Genomic DNA, 17,139 nt, shown 5'->3' with positions numbered 1-17,139 from the left:
CCGCGGAGCAGAGCAGGGACCGCCTTCTGCAATGCTGGACAACTTCCCATTGGCTGCAACAAGCTTCTGCAGCCAATGGGAAGCTGCGAACGCCTCCTCCACACCGGAAGGAGTGGAAATGGTGTTTGTGTGCACGCACAAACACACACACTGGCCCACCGTGGTGTCTGCAGGATCGTGAACCGGCCCATGTCCCAAAAACGTTGCTGACCCCTGATCTATCATCTATCTATCTATCTATCTATCTATCTATCTATCTATCTATCTCAAAGCAGTTTACAGCCATAAACCGTAAAAACCATACGTTAAAAACCATAAAAAGGTTGAAAGAGTTAAGAACAGCTAACCATTGCGAAAGGATGTGTTCCGAATTGCCTGCATAGGCCTGGCAGAATAGAAAATTTTCAGGCAAGTGTTTTATTTGCACATTGACAAGCAGAGGGTTAAAAAGTAGAGGCAAGTGGACACCTCTTGCCCGCAAAGACCCATTTCCCAGGCATCTGACAGCCAAACACATAACAACGCTGGACATTTAGGAAGCAAATCCTTAACACTGAGTGACTTTGGGCCAGTTACTGCCTCTCAGCCTAACCAACGCCACAGGGTTGTTGTGGGAATTAAATGAGATGGGGCAGAGCCAAGTGCGCTGAGGGGGAGGTGGGATATAAATGCAGTAAATAAATCAATAAATAAGGGGATTGGAGGAACCTGCAAGTCTTGCTCTACAGATCAACATTTTTAACCATGCAGCGGCTGGAGCATAGCAGGGAGTGAAGGTAACACCTTGGTGGTCCCTCCCAAGGATGGATCCCCTGTTTCTATTCCCTCTCAGCCGCATATATTGTGCCCAATGATCCTAGCCATGTGGGCCTGCAGTACTTAAGGATCCCCCATGTGGGACCACAGCCTGAAAAGTATGGGTCACTCAAACAGAACTGAAAAATAGGCTGCAGGGTTATCTTTATATATATATATATATATATATATATATATATATATATATATATATATTAATTGCGTTTTATCATTTTGGGTGGGAGCTTCCCAGAGAACAATGGTATCGGTGCGGGAGGGTGTGCAGCCAAAATCACAAACACATGATGGCTAGACGGTCACTAACAGAGGCAATGGCACCATGGAGGGGACCACGCATAGAGGGGACTCTGTGATGTCACACCCGCAAACCTGGTGGCGGGAAAAAGAAAATGCATTAATCCCTATCTCTTCCTTCCTGCACTCACTCTTTTCCTACCTGCAATGGGGGAAGACTTCTCTTTGTTTTCCTCCAGACAGCAATCTCCATTTTGAACTGGACCGTGGATATCTGTAACATTTTAAGGATTGTTTCTTGCCTGGTTTTCATCTGTTGGATCTTGGCAAGACCTTTGATGTGAGTAAACTTTGTTTACTAAACAGTCTGAAAGTGACATTTTTGTTAAACATAAAACAGGGAGGAGATAATCTAAGTCCGCCTAAAGCATCCTTGGATATCACAATTGTTCCAGAAGGTTATGCAACCTTGTCCTAATAGCATCCAGAGGTAAGCTGCGCATGGATGGTGATTTTTAACTCTGCTGAAATAGATATTTGTATTCTCACATAAGCGAGAAAGAGGCAGTATAATTACTAATAAAATATCCTCTCCTACTCATCTAAATCCATCCAACAGTTGGGTGTCCTTATATACAGTAAAAAAAATTAAAACATCAGAGCTGCAGACTCTGAGACAGGAAGGTCTGATATCCTAGCTCCATGAGCCTGGCTTGGTCAAATGTTCTCTCAGCTTGATGCCTGCTTTGCTTCTTGTATACATACCTGTACAAAGGGAAAACTACCCACAAAGCCACAGAAGGAGTTCATGGTTGATCTGAGCCCCCAGCTCATCATGCTCCTGACTCAGTTTCCACACAACGGCCCTATGAGGAGCAAGACAAAGAAGTTGTTGCCGTTCCCCCAACAAATCTGTGTTGTACTTCCTAGGAGGAATAAAAGAGAGAGGATTGTGTGAATTGTTACTGTGGCACACACTCACACACACCCTTGCATGAATCCGACTGGTAAGAAAAGCACCAATTCCACAGTGGCATGTGTGGACAAACCAATTCCCCATGTTCAGAAGTGCAATTTTAAGCAAGCATGAGTGAGTCCTTTACTCCCGAGCAAGCAACAGCCCCCAACTTAGATCTTTTAAGCCAATGAAATGTGCCTGAAGGATTTGGAGCAAACCGCGTAAGGCAACCAGACTTCATCAGAGGTGGCCTAGACTTTTAAAAAATATATAAATACTGCTCTTCACCTGACGATCACAGGGTGGTTTACAATATAGAAACACTAAAATGCACAACACAGTAACAAACAAGAACAATACCCCCCTTTCCCTTGCATTTTACACCTCATGCTCAGGGCTCCTTTGCTGAGGGAGGACACCTTTGTGTGACAGACCTTGGCAACTGATAGCCCATCATGGACATCATGGATGATGAGACACCACTCTTCACCCTTCTCACCCTCCAGGTGATCTATGCAGGTTCTGAACTGTTTTTAAAGGGTTTAATAAAAGGGGAGCCCTTGTGTGCTTATGTAGCCCTTTTAAAAGGTCTACCATTCTCCCATTTCCTCAAAGATTCTCCACCATTTTGCATCTCTTTCCCCTCTCCTCTCTCCCAGCACTTTTTACTTAAAATAACATTTATACCCCATCTTTCTTTGCAGGCAGATTAGGCAGCTCAGAGGGAAACAACAATGCAAAGCTAGCAGCAGCAAAATCACCAGTTCTGAAAGCTATACTAAAAAATGCCCCAGAAACTGAACCATTTTTAAAAGCAAGGGACACACACACAGAGCGAGAGAGCGCCAGATATTGCTCAGCCCAGTTCTCCAGAGGACCTCCCCGGCGCAGTGGGTTCACATGGAGATATTTTTGTAAAAAAACCAAAACAAAACAAAAACACCTGGGGACAAGAGCAGCCAAAGCCAGAGCAGCAGGTCCTCAGCACCAACTTCTGGAAGGACACAAAAGGGCACTGCCAGACCCATCCCAGGACCATCTCAGGAAGGAGTTTACAGGGATGTCCCAGGCAGTTCCTTGAAAATAAATAAATCCAAAAGTCCATGCCTGGCTTGTGGGATCTTTGCTTTGTTTCCCGCAAGCACCCCAAGATCTGTTCATCGGCCTAAACCAAGTGCAAAAGACAAATGCTTTGCGTCAAAGCATCTCGAGCGCAGGAGCTTCTCCTGAGTGCCCAGAACTGAAGACAGCTCACAAGGCTGCGGCGCAAACCTCCACTCCAGGCTCGCCTCGCTCTCTCGGCAGCCAGGCTCGTTTTGCTGTTGAGGAATGCTGCCTTTCAGCCTAACCTGCTTCTTGCCTCTCCTGCGGGAAGCAATGACAGATCTCGCCCCCCACCCCAACCTTTCGGGTTGCTCGTGACTTTTCCCTCCTTCCACTTTAGAGGCTATATTCCTGAGCCCCCACGCCACACACACAGAAGCCGCTTCTTCGGTACTCACGTCCCAGTAGGAATCAAAAGAGCCTCTGAGCATGTGTAGAGTGCCCACTAGCCAACCATTGCACAACCGAGAGCCACCCCAGGCCCTGTCCGCAGCTGCCGAGCGCGGCCCGCCTGGAGTTGCGTCCCCGAAGGCGGGCTGACTGGCGCTTGTGCTCCTGCTTTTAACCTCCGCAAGAATTCGCTTCTGCAGAGCGAGACAAACGCTCCCCTCGCGCCCTTGCCCAGAGGCGAAGGCTGGCGCGAAGAAGCCGCTTGGCTGTCTCGTCCCCTCCGCAGGCCACATTTTATCCGCAGAAGAAACCTGCGAGGTAGGCTAAGACCGAGAGGGAGTGAGCTTCATGGCTCGAGTCCACTCCTCTCGTTCGCCTCGCCTTCTTCCTTCGGGCTGCAGATCCGGCGTCGAACCGGAACCGGCGCTGCCAGAAACGCTCCGGAGCGGCGGAAAGGGACGCCCGCGGGCGCTCCTTCCAGGCGACTCGGCCCGAAAGACGCTCCGGGGAGATTCTCAGGCTAGTGCGGCGGCAGGAGTGGCGCTGAAGCCCTAGGAGCCGCCGGAGCAGGCAGGCCTGCTAAAGCCCCCGTCCCGCCCCCAACTGACCAACATGGCGGGGTCGAGCTCAGCTGCCCTCCTCGTCCCCTGGAAGCCGCGTTGGAGAGGAGCTGAGCACCACCCCTGTGATTTCTGCCCCCGATCGCCGTGAGGCTCTCTCAAGCAATCGCCCTCTGCCTCTTCACGGGCGTGGAAACAGCTACAGAAAGAGAAAGTTGGAAGGAACTCAAAGGGCCGTCTTGTCCAGCCCCCTGCTATGCAGGAATCCCAGCACAGAATCTTTGCCCTAGCTGTGCGTGGGCAGTCTGCAGGCTTGTAAAGTCTGGGACTGGGAGGCAATGGAAGTGGGGGAGCGGGCGAGAGGTACCCCCCAGCCCAGCAGCCGTGAAGTATTTTGGCCAGCCACTAGCTTTCAGCTTAACCTACCCCGCAGGGTTCCTGTGAGGATGAAAAGGGAAAAGGAGGAGCACATGCAACGACTTCAGCTTCTCGAAGGAAAACAGTTTATTCACCAATGCATATATATTGCGCTTTATTAACGCGGGAGGGGGGCTCTTTTCATTCCGAAGCTGGCAGGAAGCCAGCTGGTGACCCAGAGAATGAAGGTCTCATTCATACAACCGCTCATTAACTCACCAGTGGCTCAGGTGCCATCCTGTGCCCGTGAGGATGGACAGCCTGTGAGTCACTGGCCTCGGTGGCTCCTCAGGTCATAGGGTGGTTCCATCGCATCCGTTCCCGCTGAGAAGCAGCACAAACACCATTTGCATAAGGTCAATAAACACATCCTGACATGGCTGTAGGCTGCGGGGGGGGGAGCGCAAGGGCCAAAGAGAAGGCGCGGGGGGGGGCATTTCATCCCATCCTCCTTGTGTGCAAGAAACAAAAACTAGTTAGACCCCCAACTCTGGAGGAGGGTGACTAGGCTTCTGAGATGATGGGAGCCCCCACCCGCCCCCACCTCTCCAACCGCTTGGCCTAATTTTGCCCAACAAGCATTTCCGCCTGTGTCCTGCTGCTGCCGTCTGGGGAGAGTGTGAAAGTTGCAGGGGGAGGGGGGTGACTGCGCGCTGCTCTAAACTGCTTGAGGAAAGGGTGGCCAAGGAAAGGGGAAAAAACCCTTTTAATTTTTATTTATTTTTTATTTATTGCATTTACATCCCACATTTTTTCTCTCCAAGGAGTTCAAGGTGGCAAACATATTCCCCCCCCTTTCTCATTTATCCCCCAAAACAACAACCCTGTGAGGTGGGTTAGGCTGAGAGGTGGCGACTGGTCCGCCAAAAACACCCAGTGAGCCTCATAGCCCAGTAGGAATTTTAACCCCGGTTTCTTCCAGGTCCTAGTACGACACTACCCACTACTACACAACACTGCCCGGTTTTTAGATGGGGGCCACCTTGATGCTGGAACTCAGTTCTCCCGGCGCTGCCCGTTCCGTGCTGGGAAGACCCAATGTGTGCCCTGCAGGCAGGAGCGCCCCTCTCCCCTCTCCCAGGGCCAACTCCTAAACAAAGTTCCCAGTGGAAAACGCCCGGAGGAGCCCGGAGTGCTGAACCCGGATCTGGCAGATGGGCACTGGAAAGAGAAGCCTTCACGCGAGGGTCGAATAAAACTTGAAACCTTTGTGCCCCTTCCAGCTTCCTGCGTGGCAGTGATGCGAAGGAAGGGCTGAGCTCCATAAACGTGGTCCAAGGTGAGTCTCTGCCCCGCTCAGCATGCGGAGCGCGCACCTGGAGTGGCTCAGAAGCCCAGCACACCCTCATAAAAGCAGCTGGGAGGATCGTCTCATCCCCACGGCGTCCCCCATTCTGCAAGGGGAGTTGGGGGAGGAAGGGAACCTCAGCAACACACGAGCCCCTTATCCCATCTTCTCCAACCCAGAACCATCAGACAACTATGGCATCCCTTTCTAGAAACAAGTGACAGGAGAGAGAATTGTAGAGTTGGAAGGGACCGCAAGGGTCATCTAGTCCAACCCCCCGCAATGCAGGAATCGCAACTAATGGTTCTATGAGAGATGGCCACCCGACCTCTGCTTACAAACCTCCAATGAAAGAGAGTCCACCACCTTCCGAAGGAGCCCGTTCCTCTGCCGAGCATCTCTTGCCGTCAGAAAGTTCTTCCTAATGTTAAGTCGGAATCTCCTTTCTTGTCATTTGAATCCATTGGTTGCTAGTTCCTAGGATTTAAGCTTCTGTCAGCAAGCTTGAGAGTAACGGCCAAACCCGCTCTGGGAAGCTCAAACTCCTTCTGCTTCTCAGAGGAAGCCGTGCGCGGCAGAGCTGTGGAAACAGACATCAGCATCAGGAATGTGGGCAAGGGGGCGAACCTAGGCACTCACCCAGCGCTGTGGCCTCAGGGCCCTCCCTCTGGGTCCATCCAGGTCCCACTGCGGAGACAATTCCCGGAGAACCAAACATGCCTGAGAGAAGGACATCGAGAGCGTTGGGCGAGGAGAAGGGCCGGCTTGCTCCCCTTCGGCCTCGCTCCGGGGCAGAGGCGCCCTCTCAGCCTCTCGCAGGCACGTTCCCTCCAAATTGGAGAGGAAGGTACACCCCGCTCCGCCCGGCAGTTTTGCCAAATCGTGGGCCTTACAGTTGTTAAGGGAAAGGCACAAAAGCGGGGCGATCTCTTCCTCACCCCCGAAATTCTCTCTCCCCCTTTCCCCACGCGAGACCCTCAGGCCCGAAAAGGAGAGAGAAGCTGGGCAACGACGCGAGGAAACCCCCCGACCCGAGTCTGAGATAGGACCCATCTGGAGGGACTGGAGTGCGTCTTCCCCCCGCCCCCCAAAAAGACCCTAGTGCCAACCCCAGCCGGCAGACTCACCGGGGCAGCGGCGGAGCAGGGGGAACCGGCGCCCGAGCTCCGGGAGGCTCCGCAGACGCGGCGCGATTGCTAGGGCGCCGGCGACCCCGCGCTGACTGGCTGGCTGGCTCTCGCGTCGCGTCCCGTCCCGTCCAGCAGGTGCTGCCGCCTCCGCGGCCGCGCCGCTCCCCCCACGCGCTGAGTGGCCGAGCGGCGCGCCCGGCGCGCCTTCCCGCTCCAATCACGGCCGGCGCCGGCAGACGGGGCGGGGGCGTCTCCCTTCGCCGGGGGCGCCCTATGGAGGTGCGGTGCGGGCTGCCAGTCGCGGGTGGCGGAGCCAATGGGGCGCGCGTGGGGGAGTGGCCGCGCGTGGGGCCGAGCCGGGACTCTAAAGCGCGTCCCCCCGCCGAGGGGGCCCCAGTGAGAGGCGCGCTGCGCGGGCCAGCCGACGACCCGACCCCACGCGGAAGCAGCTGCCGCCATGGCCACCACCACGGCGCAGTACCTGCCGCGCGGCAGCCCCCTCCTGGCTGTGCCCACGCCGGACGCCGAGCGCCTTCACCAGGGCCCCACGTACCGCGAGGTACAGAAGATGATGCACCACGAGTACCTACAGGGCCTGGCCGCCACGCCGGGGCACCCCATCGGCAGCCTCCCGCACCATCAGTGGCTGCCAGGCGCCACTGGAGACTGGGGCGGCGGCGGCGGGGGGACCCACCTGGAGCACGCCAAAGGGGGCGGCGCGGGCCCGCGAGGAGACCTCGACGGCTTCCACTCGCGCTCACACCTGGTGCACCAGCAAGCGGGCGGCGGAGGAGGCGGCGGCGGAGCGCACTGGGGGCAGGGGGCTCCCGCGCATCACCTGGGCGGCTGCCCCTCGGCCATGTCCCCGACGGCCGCCGGTGGGCACCAGGCGCTGCTCTACTCTCAGGCGGCCTACCCGGGGCTGAACGGGATGCTGGGCCCGCAGGCACCGGCCTTGCACCTGCCCCATGGCCACGCGCCCCACGGTGGTCACCACCAGCACCATCCGCACCAGCACGAGGAGGCGGAGGCGGCGCACCTGGAGGGCTCCCCGCCGCACCTGGGCCACGCGGGGGGCCACGAGCCGGGGTCGGCGGCGTCGGACGAGGAGGCGCCCAGCTCGGACGACCTGGAGCAGTTCGCCAAGCAGTTTAAGCAGCGGCGCATCAAGCTGGGCTTCACGCAGGCCGACGTGGGGCTGGCGCTGGGCACCCTGTACGGCAATGTCTTCTCGCAGACGACCATCTGCCGCTTCGAGGCGCTGCAGCTGAGCTTCAAGAACATGTGCAAGCTGAAGCCGCTGCTCAACAAGTGGCTGGAGGAGACCGACTCCAGCACGGGCAGCCCGGCCAGCCTGGACAAGATCGCGGCGCAGGGCCGCAAGCGCAAGAAGCGCACCTCCATCGAGGTGGGCGTCAAGGGCGCGCTCGAGAGCCACTTCCTCAAATGCCCCAAGCCCTCGGCTCACGAGATCACTTCGCTGGCCGACACGCTCCAGCTGGAGAAGGAGGTGGTACGCGTCTGGTTCTGCAACCGGCGGCAGAAGGAGAAGCGCATGACGCCCGTCGCCGCACCGCACGCGCCCGCCATGGACCAGGACCTTTACGCGCAGGGCGCCGACGCCTCGCCGACGCTCCAGCACCACCATCAGCACCCGCACACGCTCCAGAGCCCCGGGCAATGACTCGGCCCGGGCGGGGACGGCTCCCGAGGACTGGACTGGCCTGCCTGGGACTGGCTGCGGGACCTGCCCGCAGGGCCAACGGACTGCGCCCTCGGGGGCCGGCCGAGAGAGCCCCCGGCGCGGCCCTAGGACAGACAGATGGCCGAGCCGCCCCGCCCGACGACGACGACGCCGGACCGGGCAAGCAGCAGCAGAGCGCGCAGAGGCGCGTTAATTTATTCCTACGCCTGCTGGCGACCGACTCTCTTTCTAATTTAAAGTCTCTGTATTTATTTGAAACTCCACCGACCGAACCTGGAGCAGCAGCAGCAGCAGCAGCCTTATGGCCGGCGGGAGAGACGCGAGAGGCCCAAGGTTTGAGCTGGATGCGGTTTCGTCTTGCGGGGGGCGGGGGCGGGGGGGCGCAACCTCTATTGCCAGCCGGGCGGTGTCTGGGAGAGGCCGCCTGGGTTCCCCAAAGCGACCCACAAGGGACTCGGCGCTCGCTTCCACTTTGCCCCTTGAATCCAGCAGGCGCGGAGGTTGAGGGACCGGGTCCGAACTGCCAGCACCCAACTCCCGCCCTGGCCCTCTGTGACTTCCCTTTGCTCGCACGCCAGGTCCGCCCCGGAGCCGGGGCCCGTCTGTTGGGCCGGGTCCGCCTCTGTATCATCCTGCTCCGTTTTTATTTATGTTACAGCCAATATTTTATTACTCTCATAAAACATTTATCCAGGAACCCGCCTCGTGTCTTTTTCTTTTTTGTCCCCATCAGCGCCGGAAAGAGGAGGAGGAAGGTAGGACAGGGCATGACAGGACAGGACAGGGCGCGAGGCAGCTTCCAAGGCGGCGGCGGAGACTCTGGACTCGGGCAGAATTAAGGCGCTGGGGCCCCGGAGACAGCTATCGCTTCCCGCAGCCCCAGAGGTTTTCTTTCCTCCGCCTCCCGCCCCAGTGCCTTAAAACTCCCTCCAACAGTGGAGAAATTTTCCCGTGCCCCCGCTGAGACCCAGCGCCGGCCCCTTCAGGCCTACAGGAAGCGTCGGCGACCCCAGTCGGGCCGTGCGTTTGGCTCTCTCGGTTTCCCCAGAAAACGGTATTCTCCGGTCCATCAGGGTTCCTGAAGAAAGGGCCCGCTGCTCTTTGAATGCTCCCGAGGGCTCCTCAACTTCCCTGGGAGGCAGCCATGGGCTGCCGGGCTTCTCTAGCCGGTCCCGCTCGGGCGGGCAGAGGCGCTCGCTGGCCGGGTCGGGGCCGCTCACCTGCCTGCCTGGTCTCCGCTTCCCCACGGAGGCCCCTTCTCCGTCCTCGAAGCGCTTCGGGGTGGCAGCGAGGCGCTCCTCCCGGGTGCAGAGAGCCCTTCCCAGTAGATTAGGAGGTTGTCGGGACGAAGCCGGCCGGGGAAGGCTAGTTCAGTTCGGGCTTGCCAACCAGGTTGCGAAAAAGTCAGTGGAATGCGAGGCGACATTTTTTGTTTTGTTTTGTTTTCCTGTTGGGACCTCTCGACCCAGCTTTGTGGTCCTTGCGGAAAAGTTCTTTCTTTCTGGAGGGTTTTGAACTCTTCCTTTTCAGCGTCTGCCGCGGGGGGCGAGAAATCCTGCCCCCACTGGCAGCATCTTTTGTTATGTAGGAGCCTGGACCAATTTGGAATCCCCGCAGGGCAATAATTCACCAAGTAAAAACAATCTAGCAAACACTTTTAAGACAACAGCCTTTGAAAAAAGTTCTTAGCTTATACAGTGAACTAATTGAAACTGGGTGGTTTCAAACTGGCGGTTAGCTCATTTTATTTAGGACAATGCTATAGATGCCTGCGTGAGCTCAGTGAGGCATGGGCACAGAGAAGCGTAAGTAGGAGCGCAGCCGTCTGAATGCGCTTCTATGCCACCTTATCCGCTCATCTCTGCAAGGTGGCGCTTGTAAAACGAGGAGCCCCCAGTGTTCCGAGGCCGATCCAAGAGAAAGTTCTCCTTGCCTGAGCCTCACTGAAATGAAAGGGCGACCCAGAGGGCGGGGAGGGAAGCAGACAGACCCCCTACTCCCCAGCCTAGGCCATCTGTCTGCTGGTTCCCCTGAATTCTGCTGCGCCACACGCAGCTCCAAAATTCGCCATTGTCTCCTGGTGACGCCGCTGCCGGGGTCACTTTCTGGCATAATCCGCCTGCCCGCGCTTGATGCAAATGAACACATTTCAGAGTAGAGGAGAGAACATGCATTTGGAAATCTGCTTCCCTCTCTGGATTGCTTTTGTCTTCCTTTTGATAATGCAAATGCCCAGGCGGAAATGAAAATGCAACTTAAAAGAAAGAAAAGAACCCCCCCCCCCCCGAAAAGTCAAGGAGACTCATTCAAAGTGTTTGTTTCGCTGCTGTATCTCCAGGTCAGGGAGAGTTTGCGGTGGAATCTGATAGCCCAAGTGGGGAAGAGTTTAAGGAGCATCATTTGGGGAAGACGGTAAGTCTTTTTGGAGTTAGTCAGTCGCGTGGCCTTTCTCCTCCTCCCCGCTATTCACATACTGAAAATGCAGAATCCGAGGGGGAAACCAGAGGACCCGCAGTCCGCAAAGTCGGCTGTGAAATAGCCCAAGAGAAGCCGGTAAGGGGCAGGAAGCCCCTCCCTCGCCCACCTCAAGCCAGCCTCAGGCCCTGCTGCTTTCTCCGTCCTTCAGCCTGCACCCCCCGCCCCGCCGCCTTTCAGTCTTTCGAGGCCACCCAGGGAGCCCTTTTCCTCTCTTTTCTGTGCTGTCAAAGGTCGTTTTAAGACAACTTTTGTTTAGCCCTGAAATGGCATTTCGTGCGAAAGGCACGACTCGACCAGGGTTGCTGCTGCTCGGAGGGGTTTCTTTTCCTTTTTTTTTTTTTTTTTTTTGCTTGGGTTTTTCTCTAGGCTGCCGGAAAGCTGCGCTGAAGGGACCCTCTTTTGGGGGAACTAGCAGCGCGCCCCGATGCGGCTCTTCGGCAGAGCCACTTTCTAGAGTTGTCTCTGCCCGGATGGGGCTTGCTAGTGGCGGGGAGTGGAAGGTGCTGAGCCCTACCACGCCGGTTGCTTTCTCCCCTCCCCGAGAAAAAGACGAGGCCCCTTTCCTTGCGTGAAAAAAGAAGCCCTTTGCAAGAGGTGGGGAACTAAGGGGACTCCGTTCAGCTTTTCTCCGCTAAGAAGTCAGAGGAAGGGACGTCTTGGTCGCTCTGCTTAGGCGAGCGGGTTTTCTTGGGGCGGGCCAGAGGTCAGGAGTCTTCGCTTCCAGGCAGCGGCCTCCTCTTCCCTTTGGGAACGTGGGAGCAGCCTCTGGAGATGTGGAGGGGGGCCGGGGTGGTGAACCAACCCTTTGGCGAACTTTCCGAAGCTGGCGACCAAGCCCCAAACGCCTTCCCGGTTTCCCTCCCCAGGATCCTCCTTTGTTGGGGAGGAGAGCTGACCGCTCCAGCCCCTTCATTATCCGGGTCCCCCTCTCTTCTGTATCCCGAAGGCTTCTTCTGACGCAAATGGGGACCATGCGAGAGCAGAGGGCGGCTCCCTTTGTCTCCCCAACAGTCCCAACACCCCGCTTTTCTTTTTTCCAATGGAAAGGGTCTTTCCTGTCCCCATCCTCCCCACCCCCTCCTCCGCGTTCTGGCCCATCATGGAACTGAGCCCTGTCCCCGCCCATCTGCTGCCTCCCCCCCTCCCCCTGAGTCGCGCAAAGAACCGGCTGCTTCCTTATTTCCACCTTTCCAGAGAAGATGCGCAGGAGATCTTCTTGGTCTTGTCGGCCAGCTGTGTGCCTGGTGGCCCTGTGAGCTGAATGACTTATGGAGCCGGCAGCTACCTCAGCTGTGGTGGGTCTCATGGACTTGTCCAAAGGGCCCCTCGAGTGTGCGAAAGTGCATTGTCCCCCAGGGTCACGCGGGGGGGGGGCGTTTCTGTGAAGACAGAGTGCCCCCTACCGCCTGGCAAAGGAAGCGCAGCAGAATACTAGGTCACTCTGGCAATTTGTGGGGCGTTGCGGGGGGCGGGGGTGCTTCTGCTGGAAGCAGAATATATATGAGTTGGTAAGTTCCATCAGCTCACGAATGTTGATGAGACGGAAAGCAGGTTTCGGAGTGATATGGAATTCTGGACACATAAGATGCCGCGGGAGGGGAGGCGGCGACGTGGCTTTTTCTTAGGCAGCTGTTTCTGAGCGTGGGGAAGATCCAGGGTAGTTCAGGCCACTGACTTCCTGACATTTGCTCTTGCCCGGCTGCTGTTAAGCAAGCTCCCCCCCCCCCCCATTGTCATGAGCCATTTTCATTTCAGATGTGCTCCAAAATCTTTACATTGTGAGAGGAGAGGGCAGAGGGGGAAGGGAGGGGGCGCTCAATCCGTGGCAACCAAAAGGCAGCACTAAGCCCCCTTCTCCTACCCCCACCACGCCCCACTGCGCCAAACCGTGTCCCTGTGAGCCAAACTGGGCTTTGTGGATGCCACCAGACGCGGCCCAGTCGTGACAACCCGAGGGAGGGGGTCCCTCCTCTCTCCCGCAGGATCACCCCAGAGCGCAGCAAAGGGGTTGGAGCAGATGGGGCGCGCGGGGGGGGGGAGCACCACCGATTCAGTGGGGCTCCAAGAAGGGGCAGGGAGCTTGGCCTCCGCCTTGGCACCGTGTCCCGTCCTCTCACAGCTCCGCCAATGGCGCGCTGCTGTTGCTTCTGCCACCACTGCACAAATATAAATAGACGGTGCCTGCAGCTTAATCAGGTGTTTTCCTCGGTGACTCACATCAGCTCTATCTGCAAAAGTTTCAATTAGATCTAATAAGAGCGGGCTTTGTTGCTGTGAGTAATCACAGGAAGGGCTGGGGAATTGGGAGGCTGCAAAGGCAGCATTAAAGTGCGCCGGGCTCGGCTTGCGGGGAGGAATAATGCGCGTGTTAAATCAGGCCTCCTGCATAATTCATGCCACTCGGTATCACGTCCCCTTTTCCCGGGTTGCCCTAAACCAATGTGGCTTCCCATAAAGCCCAGGATCATTGTCTGTGGTTGCTGGAGGTGCTTCCCCAACAGCAGGGCAGGCTCTGGAGCGGCGGCTGATGCTGCTCCTCGTTCTGGGCTTTAAGTGGAACAAAAAAAAGGGCTTTCCTGGGTCACATTTCTGGTCACCGGTGCAGAAATGCCCAAAGGCTTAGCTCCAGCATTCAGCTCCCTTTTGCTTCCTAACAGACAGCGGCCCTTTCTCATTCTGTGGGTAGTGGAATGCTGTTCACAAGTACAAAGATTTAAATGAGCAGACACAGGATTTCCTTCTAATGATGAGCTTTTTATTTTTATATTAAATTGTGCTCTTCAGGCCACAATGGTTAAAATGTTGTTTTTCAATTTCCCTTTTCCCAGTAGTAGCCCTTTACATGGAATGATGCATTTCTCACTTGTTTTAAACAACTGTAACCTTTTAAACATAACCATTATTGGAGTATTATTCTCCGTGTTTTCATGAAATGAGCTAGAAAATGTGTTTTATTTATTCATGAGGATATCGTGAATTGCACTTAGGACATTTCAATTCAATTAAAATGTACGTGTGCATAATTTTATAATAGTTCATTTGAACTAAAATAAAATAAAATAACTGGATACACAAGATTAAAATAAATTAAATACCAGGAAGCCTTTTTGCTAAAACTAGAATTCGGAGAAGTCAAAAGCAAAATGTTTTCCCCAGGTAATAACTTAAAGGACATCTGCTGGAGGGCGGGGGGACAATTCTCATGATGCTTCAATCTTAAACTGAGTTGTCAGTATCTGAAATTCTTTGCTTAACTTTGCCTTTGCCTGGACTGCCATGAATGTTGCTATAAACTGCGCACAAAAGAAAACTTAAGCATTTTGAAGGATTCTTGACAGAACTGGGGGGGAAATGCACTGCACTTGAAAAAAAGGTGTCATTATTTGAATTACAATCATTTTTTTCTCTCTTTTAATTTCATTTGTTAAAATGGAGTTTAAAATTCAAGGAGCTCTTATGGATACAACATAAACAGTTCCTTGTTATTCTTAAGGATTTTAATTGTAATCTTGTAATCCAGGTTTTTAATTTTAAAATGGTCAGAAAGGGGATATATTTAAATTTACATGTACTTCTAAATTATTTGGACATGTGTTTAAGTCTGTTTCTAAATGATTTGTGAAGCTGCACAGAGCCCACTTGCAGCTCTGTAGTTCCTTGGGGCAGGTATTTCAGGTCCTCAATTCTGGCCATGCATTTGGAGAAAGAAGACAAATGCCTCTCTCCCACCTCCTGTCCTGTGGCAAGTCTCTGATGGAGGGGGTTTGGTGCAAACTCTTCGGCTGCTACAGCCCTTTCTCCTCGACTTGGGGGGAGTCAACCCCACAAAGCACTCTATAAGCCTGAGCTGAAGGACAAGAACTGGACAACGGTGGCAAGCTTTGATTAAAGCCCAAATTCCTCACAACATCTTCATTCTGTTCTGTTTTTCACCCTGAAGGTTTTCAAATGTCTGTCACTGAAAGATGCCCCAAAGGGCCCCTGGGGAAAGGGCTGTTTTCTTCTCCTTTGCTGTGCTGGGGCAGGCCAGGGTGGCAGGCAGAGCATCCTCCATGTAAGTTTATCACCCCATTTCCTCCAGTATAAACAAAGTCAAACAGAACTAGAATGCATCGTCTTTACAAATAGGTTTCTAGGGAGAACCTTCACGCAGAAATGTTTCTTGTTCGTACCTATTTTGTTTTTAAAAAATGTTGTGGGTTGTTGTTTTTTTAAAAAAATCCTGCCTTCCTATATAAAAACATGCAAAGTGAAGTTTGGAACCTCTTAGTTTGTAAAAAGTAATATGAAATGGGGTGCACACACATGATAGAGGGGTGTAAAATTGTGCATGGCACAGAGGAAGTGGAAAGGTGGAAGTTTTCTCGCCCCCAACATTCTCATAATAGCACAGAAACTCAGTGGGGGGGGGGAGGTGACGGACGCTTCTTCACACAGCACCCAATTAGGCTGTGGGAGTTGCTCCCACACAGTGTGGCGTTGGCCACATTGTGGGGCTTTGGCCTAAAGGAGGATCCGGCAAATCCAAGCCATGATGTCTGCCTCCAGCCTCTAAGAGCAGAGAGCCATGCCTCTCAAGGCTGGTTGCAGTGGATCAATGGGGAGCAAGAGCCCTTTTCCCCACGGACTGCCTGTCAGCTTCCGAGGGGCATCTGGTTAGCCACTGTAGAAACAGGATTTATTTATCACTTATTTATTTAAAAATGTACACTGCAGTATCATTTTATAAAAATAAAAAATCAAAGCAATTTACAGCAATAAAAACATAAAACTATAAAGTTAAAAAAAAGCCAAGAATTAACCATCGTGGAGGAGCGCATTCCGAAATGCCTGGTGGAATAGAAAAGTTTTCGTTTAAAAGTTGGCACAGAAGGCGACTGCTGAACCTCTATTGGCAGAGTATTCCACAGCATTGGGCCCATGATACTAATGGCCGATGACACTGAAGAATGATGCTGGCCTAGCAGCAAGCCCTTTGGTCTGATCCTACAGCCAGGCTCATCCTTCCACCACCTCCTGGGCAGGAACATGGAGCAATCTGGCAGCTGATGGCAATTTTGTTTTAATTTTCCTTTGACTTTTCCACGCCAGAGTTTGCTCTGCTCTAGGGGGGGAAGAGCTGCAAATTGCCAGCTCTGCGAGCTTTTCTGCCCGACTCTCAATCCATCGGCTCAGTCTGCTGCAGAATACAAATATTGCTGGAGGAAGATTAAAAACAGGCCTGGAATGGCAAGCAGCTATAACTCTTCCCCTTCACACTAGAAGTTCTTGGCTGTCAACATCCTAAGGGTGAGAACAACGGGCCCTGTTTGTGCCAAAGCCAAGAGGGATGGAGGCCAGGTGAGGGGTTATGGCAGATCTCACTCTTGCCCATCTCATCCAGAAGGTCTAACAGAATCCATGGGCAAAAGATGGAGGAAGTCAAAGGGAGCAGCAGACTTAAGGAAATCATAAGGAGGGTGGGGGAGGGACTGAAAAAAAATAATGAAAAATGGCCTGGTCAATTGCTCCACAAAGCCGGCAAAGTAAGGAGCCACTCAGCAGCCTCTGAAGCATGGATAAGATCTAAGAGAGAGAAGTCCCAACTGCACCCCAACCTTGTTGCCTTTGGGCTTGCATAAAACACATCACTACTGGTGGATGGGGTGGGGCTCTCCTAGCAAGCGTTCAGGATCCACAGTGAATGACTTTTTATGCACAGTTGGTTAGAGCATGGTACTGATAATGCCAAGGTTGCAGGTTCGATCCCCATATGGGAGAACTGCATATTTAGGTTGGATAAGATGATCTTCAGGGTCCCTTCCAATTTTATGAATCTAGGTCTCATATGAAGCAAATATGATCTTATGCAAGAGAACTGGAAGGATGGCAGAAATGGCAGAAAAACACCAAGGACCTTTGAAGAAGGGCTTTGGCTGTTGGTTGAATGTTTGTCCTTCCTTTCTACTAAATGGTGCTTAACATTTCTTTGCTTTTTTTTCTTTTTTTCCTCCAAGGAGCTCAAGGTGGCATACACAGGTCTCTCTCCCCTTTTTATTTTCACAACAACCCTGTGAAGC

The 17,139-nt window shown here is 53.9% G+C and overlaps 1 protein-coding gene and 1 long non-coding RNA gene across 5 annotated transcripts; one reads left to right on the top strand and one right to left on the bottom strand.

Moving 5' to 3' along the window:
- Positions 1–1,010: 1,010 nt before the first annotated feature.
- On the bottom strand, positions 1,011–6,993 carry LOC309538233. Of its 2 annotated transcripts, XR_014222139.1 has the most exons (4): positions 6,895–6,993; positions 6,110–6,347; positions 4,699–4,803; positions 1,011–1,976 (listed from the first exon to the last, which is right to left on the bottom strand). It is a non-coding gene; the product is annotated as an uncharacterized lncRNA (long non-coding RNA). The 2 variants fall into 2 exon arrangements; XR_014222140.1 differs by lacking the exon at positions 4,699–4,803.
- A 294-nt stretch (positions 6,994–7,287) lies between these two features.
- Positions 7,288–14,423, top strand: POU3F1 (POU class 3 homeobox 1). Of its 3 annotated transcripts, XM_082233570.1 has the most exons (3): positions 7,288–8,935; positions 10,941–11,014; positions 14,237–14,423. In XM_082233570.1, the coding sequence occupies exon 1, from the start codon at positions 7,355–7,357 to the stop codon at positions 8,579–8,581; it is 1,227 nt and encodes a 408-aa protein (XP_082089696.1). In that variant the 5' UTR covers positions 7,288–7,354; the 3' UTR covers positions 8,582–8,935; positions 10,941–11,014; positions 14,237–14,423. The 3 variants fall into 3 exon arrangements, with proteins under 3 accessions (XP_082089696.1, XP_082089697.1, XP_082089698.1); XM_082233571.1 differs by lacking the exon at positions 10,941–11,014; XM_082233572.1 differs by lacking the exons at positions 10,941–11,014; positions 14,237–14,423 and adding an exon at positions 9,336–9,786.
- Positions 14,424–17,139: the final 2,716 nt, after the last annotated feature.

This window comes from Podarcis vaucheri (genome assembly GCF_965113315.1).
Source record: "Podarcis vaucheri genome assembly, chromosome: 7".
Lineage (NCBI taxonomy): Eukaryota > Metazoa > Chordata > Lepidosauria > Squamata > Lacertidae > Podarcis > Podarcis vaucheri.
This window is presented reverse-complemented; position numbering and strand designations above follow the sequence as displayed.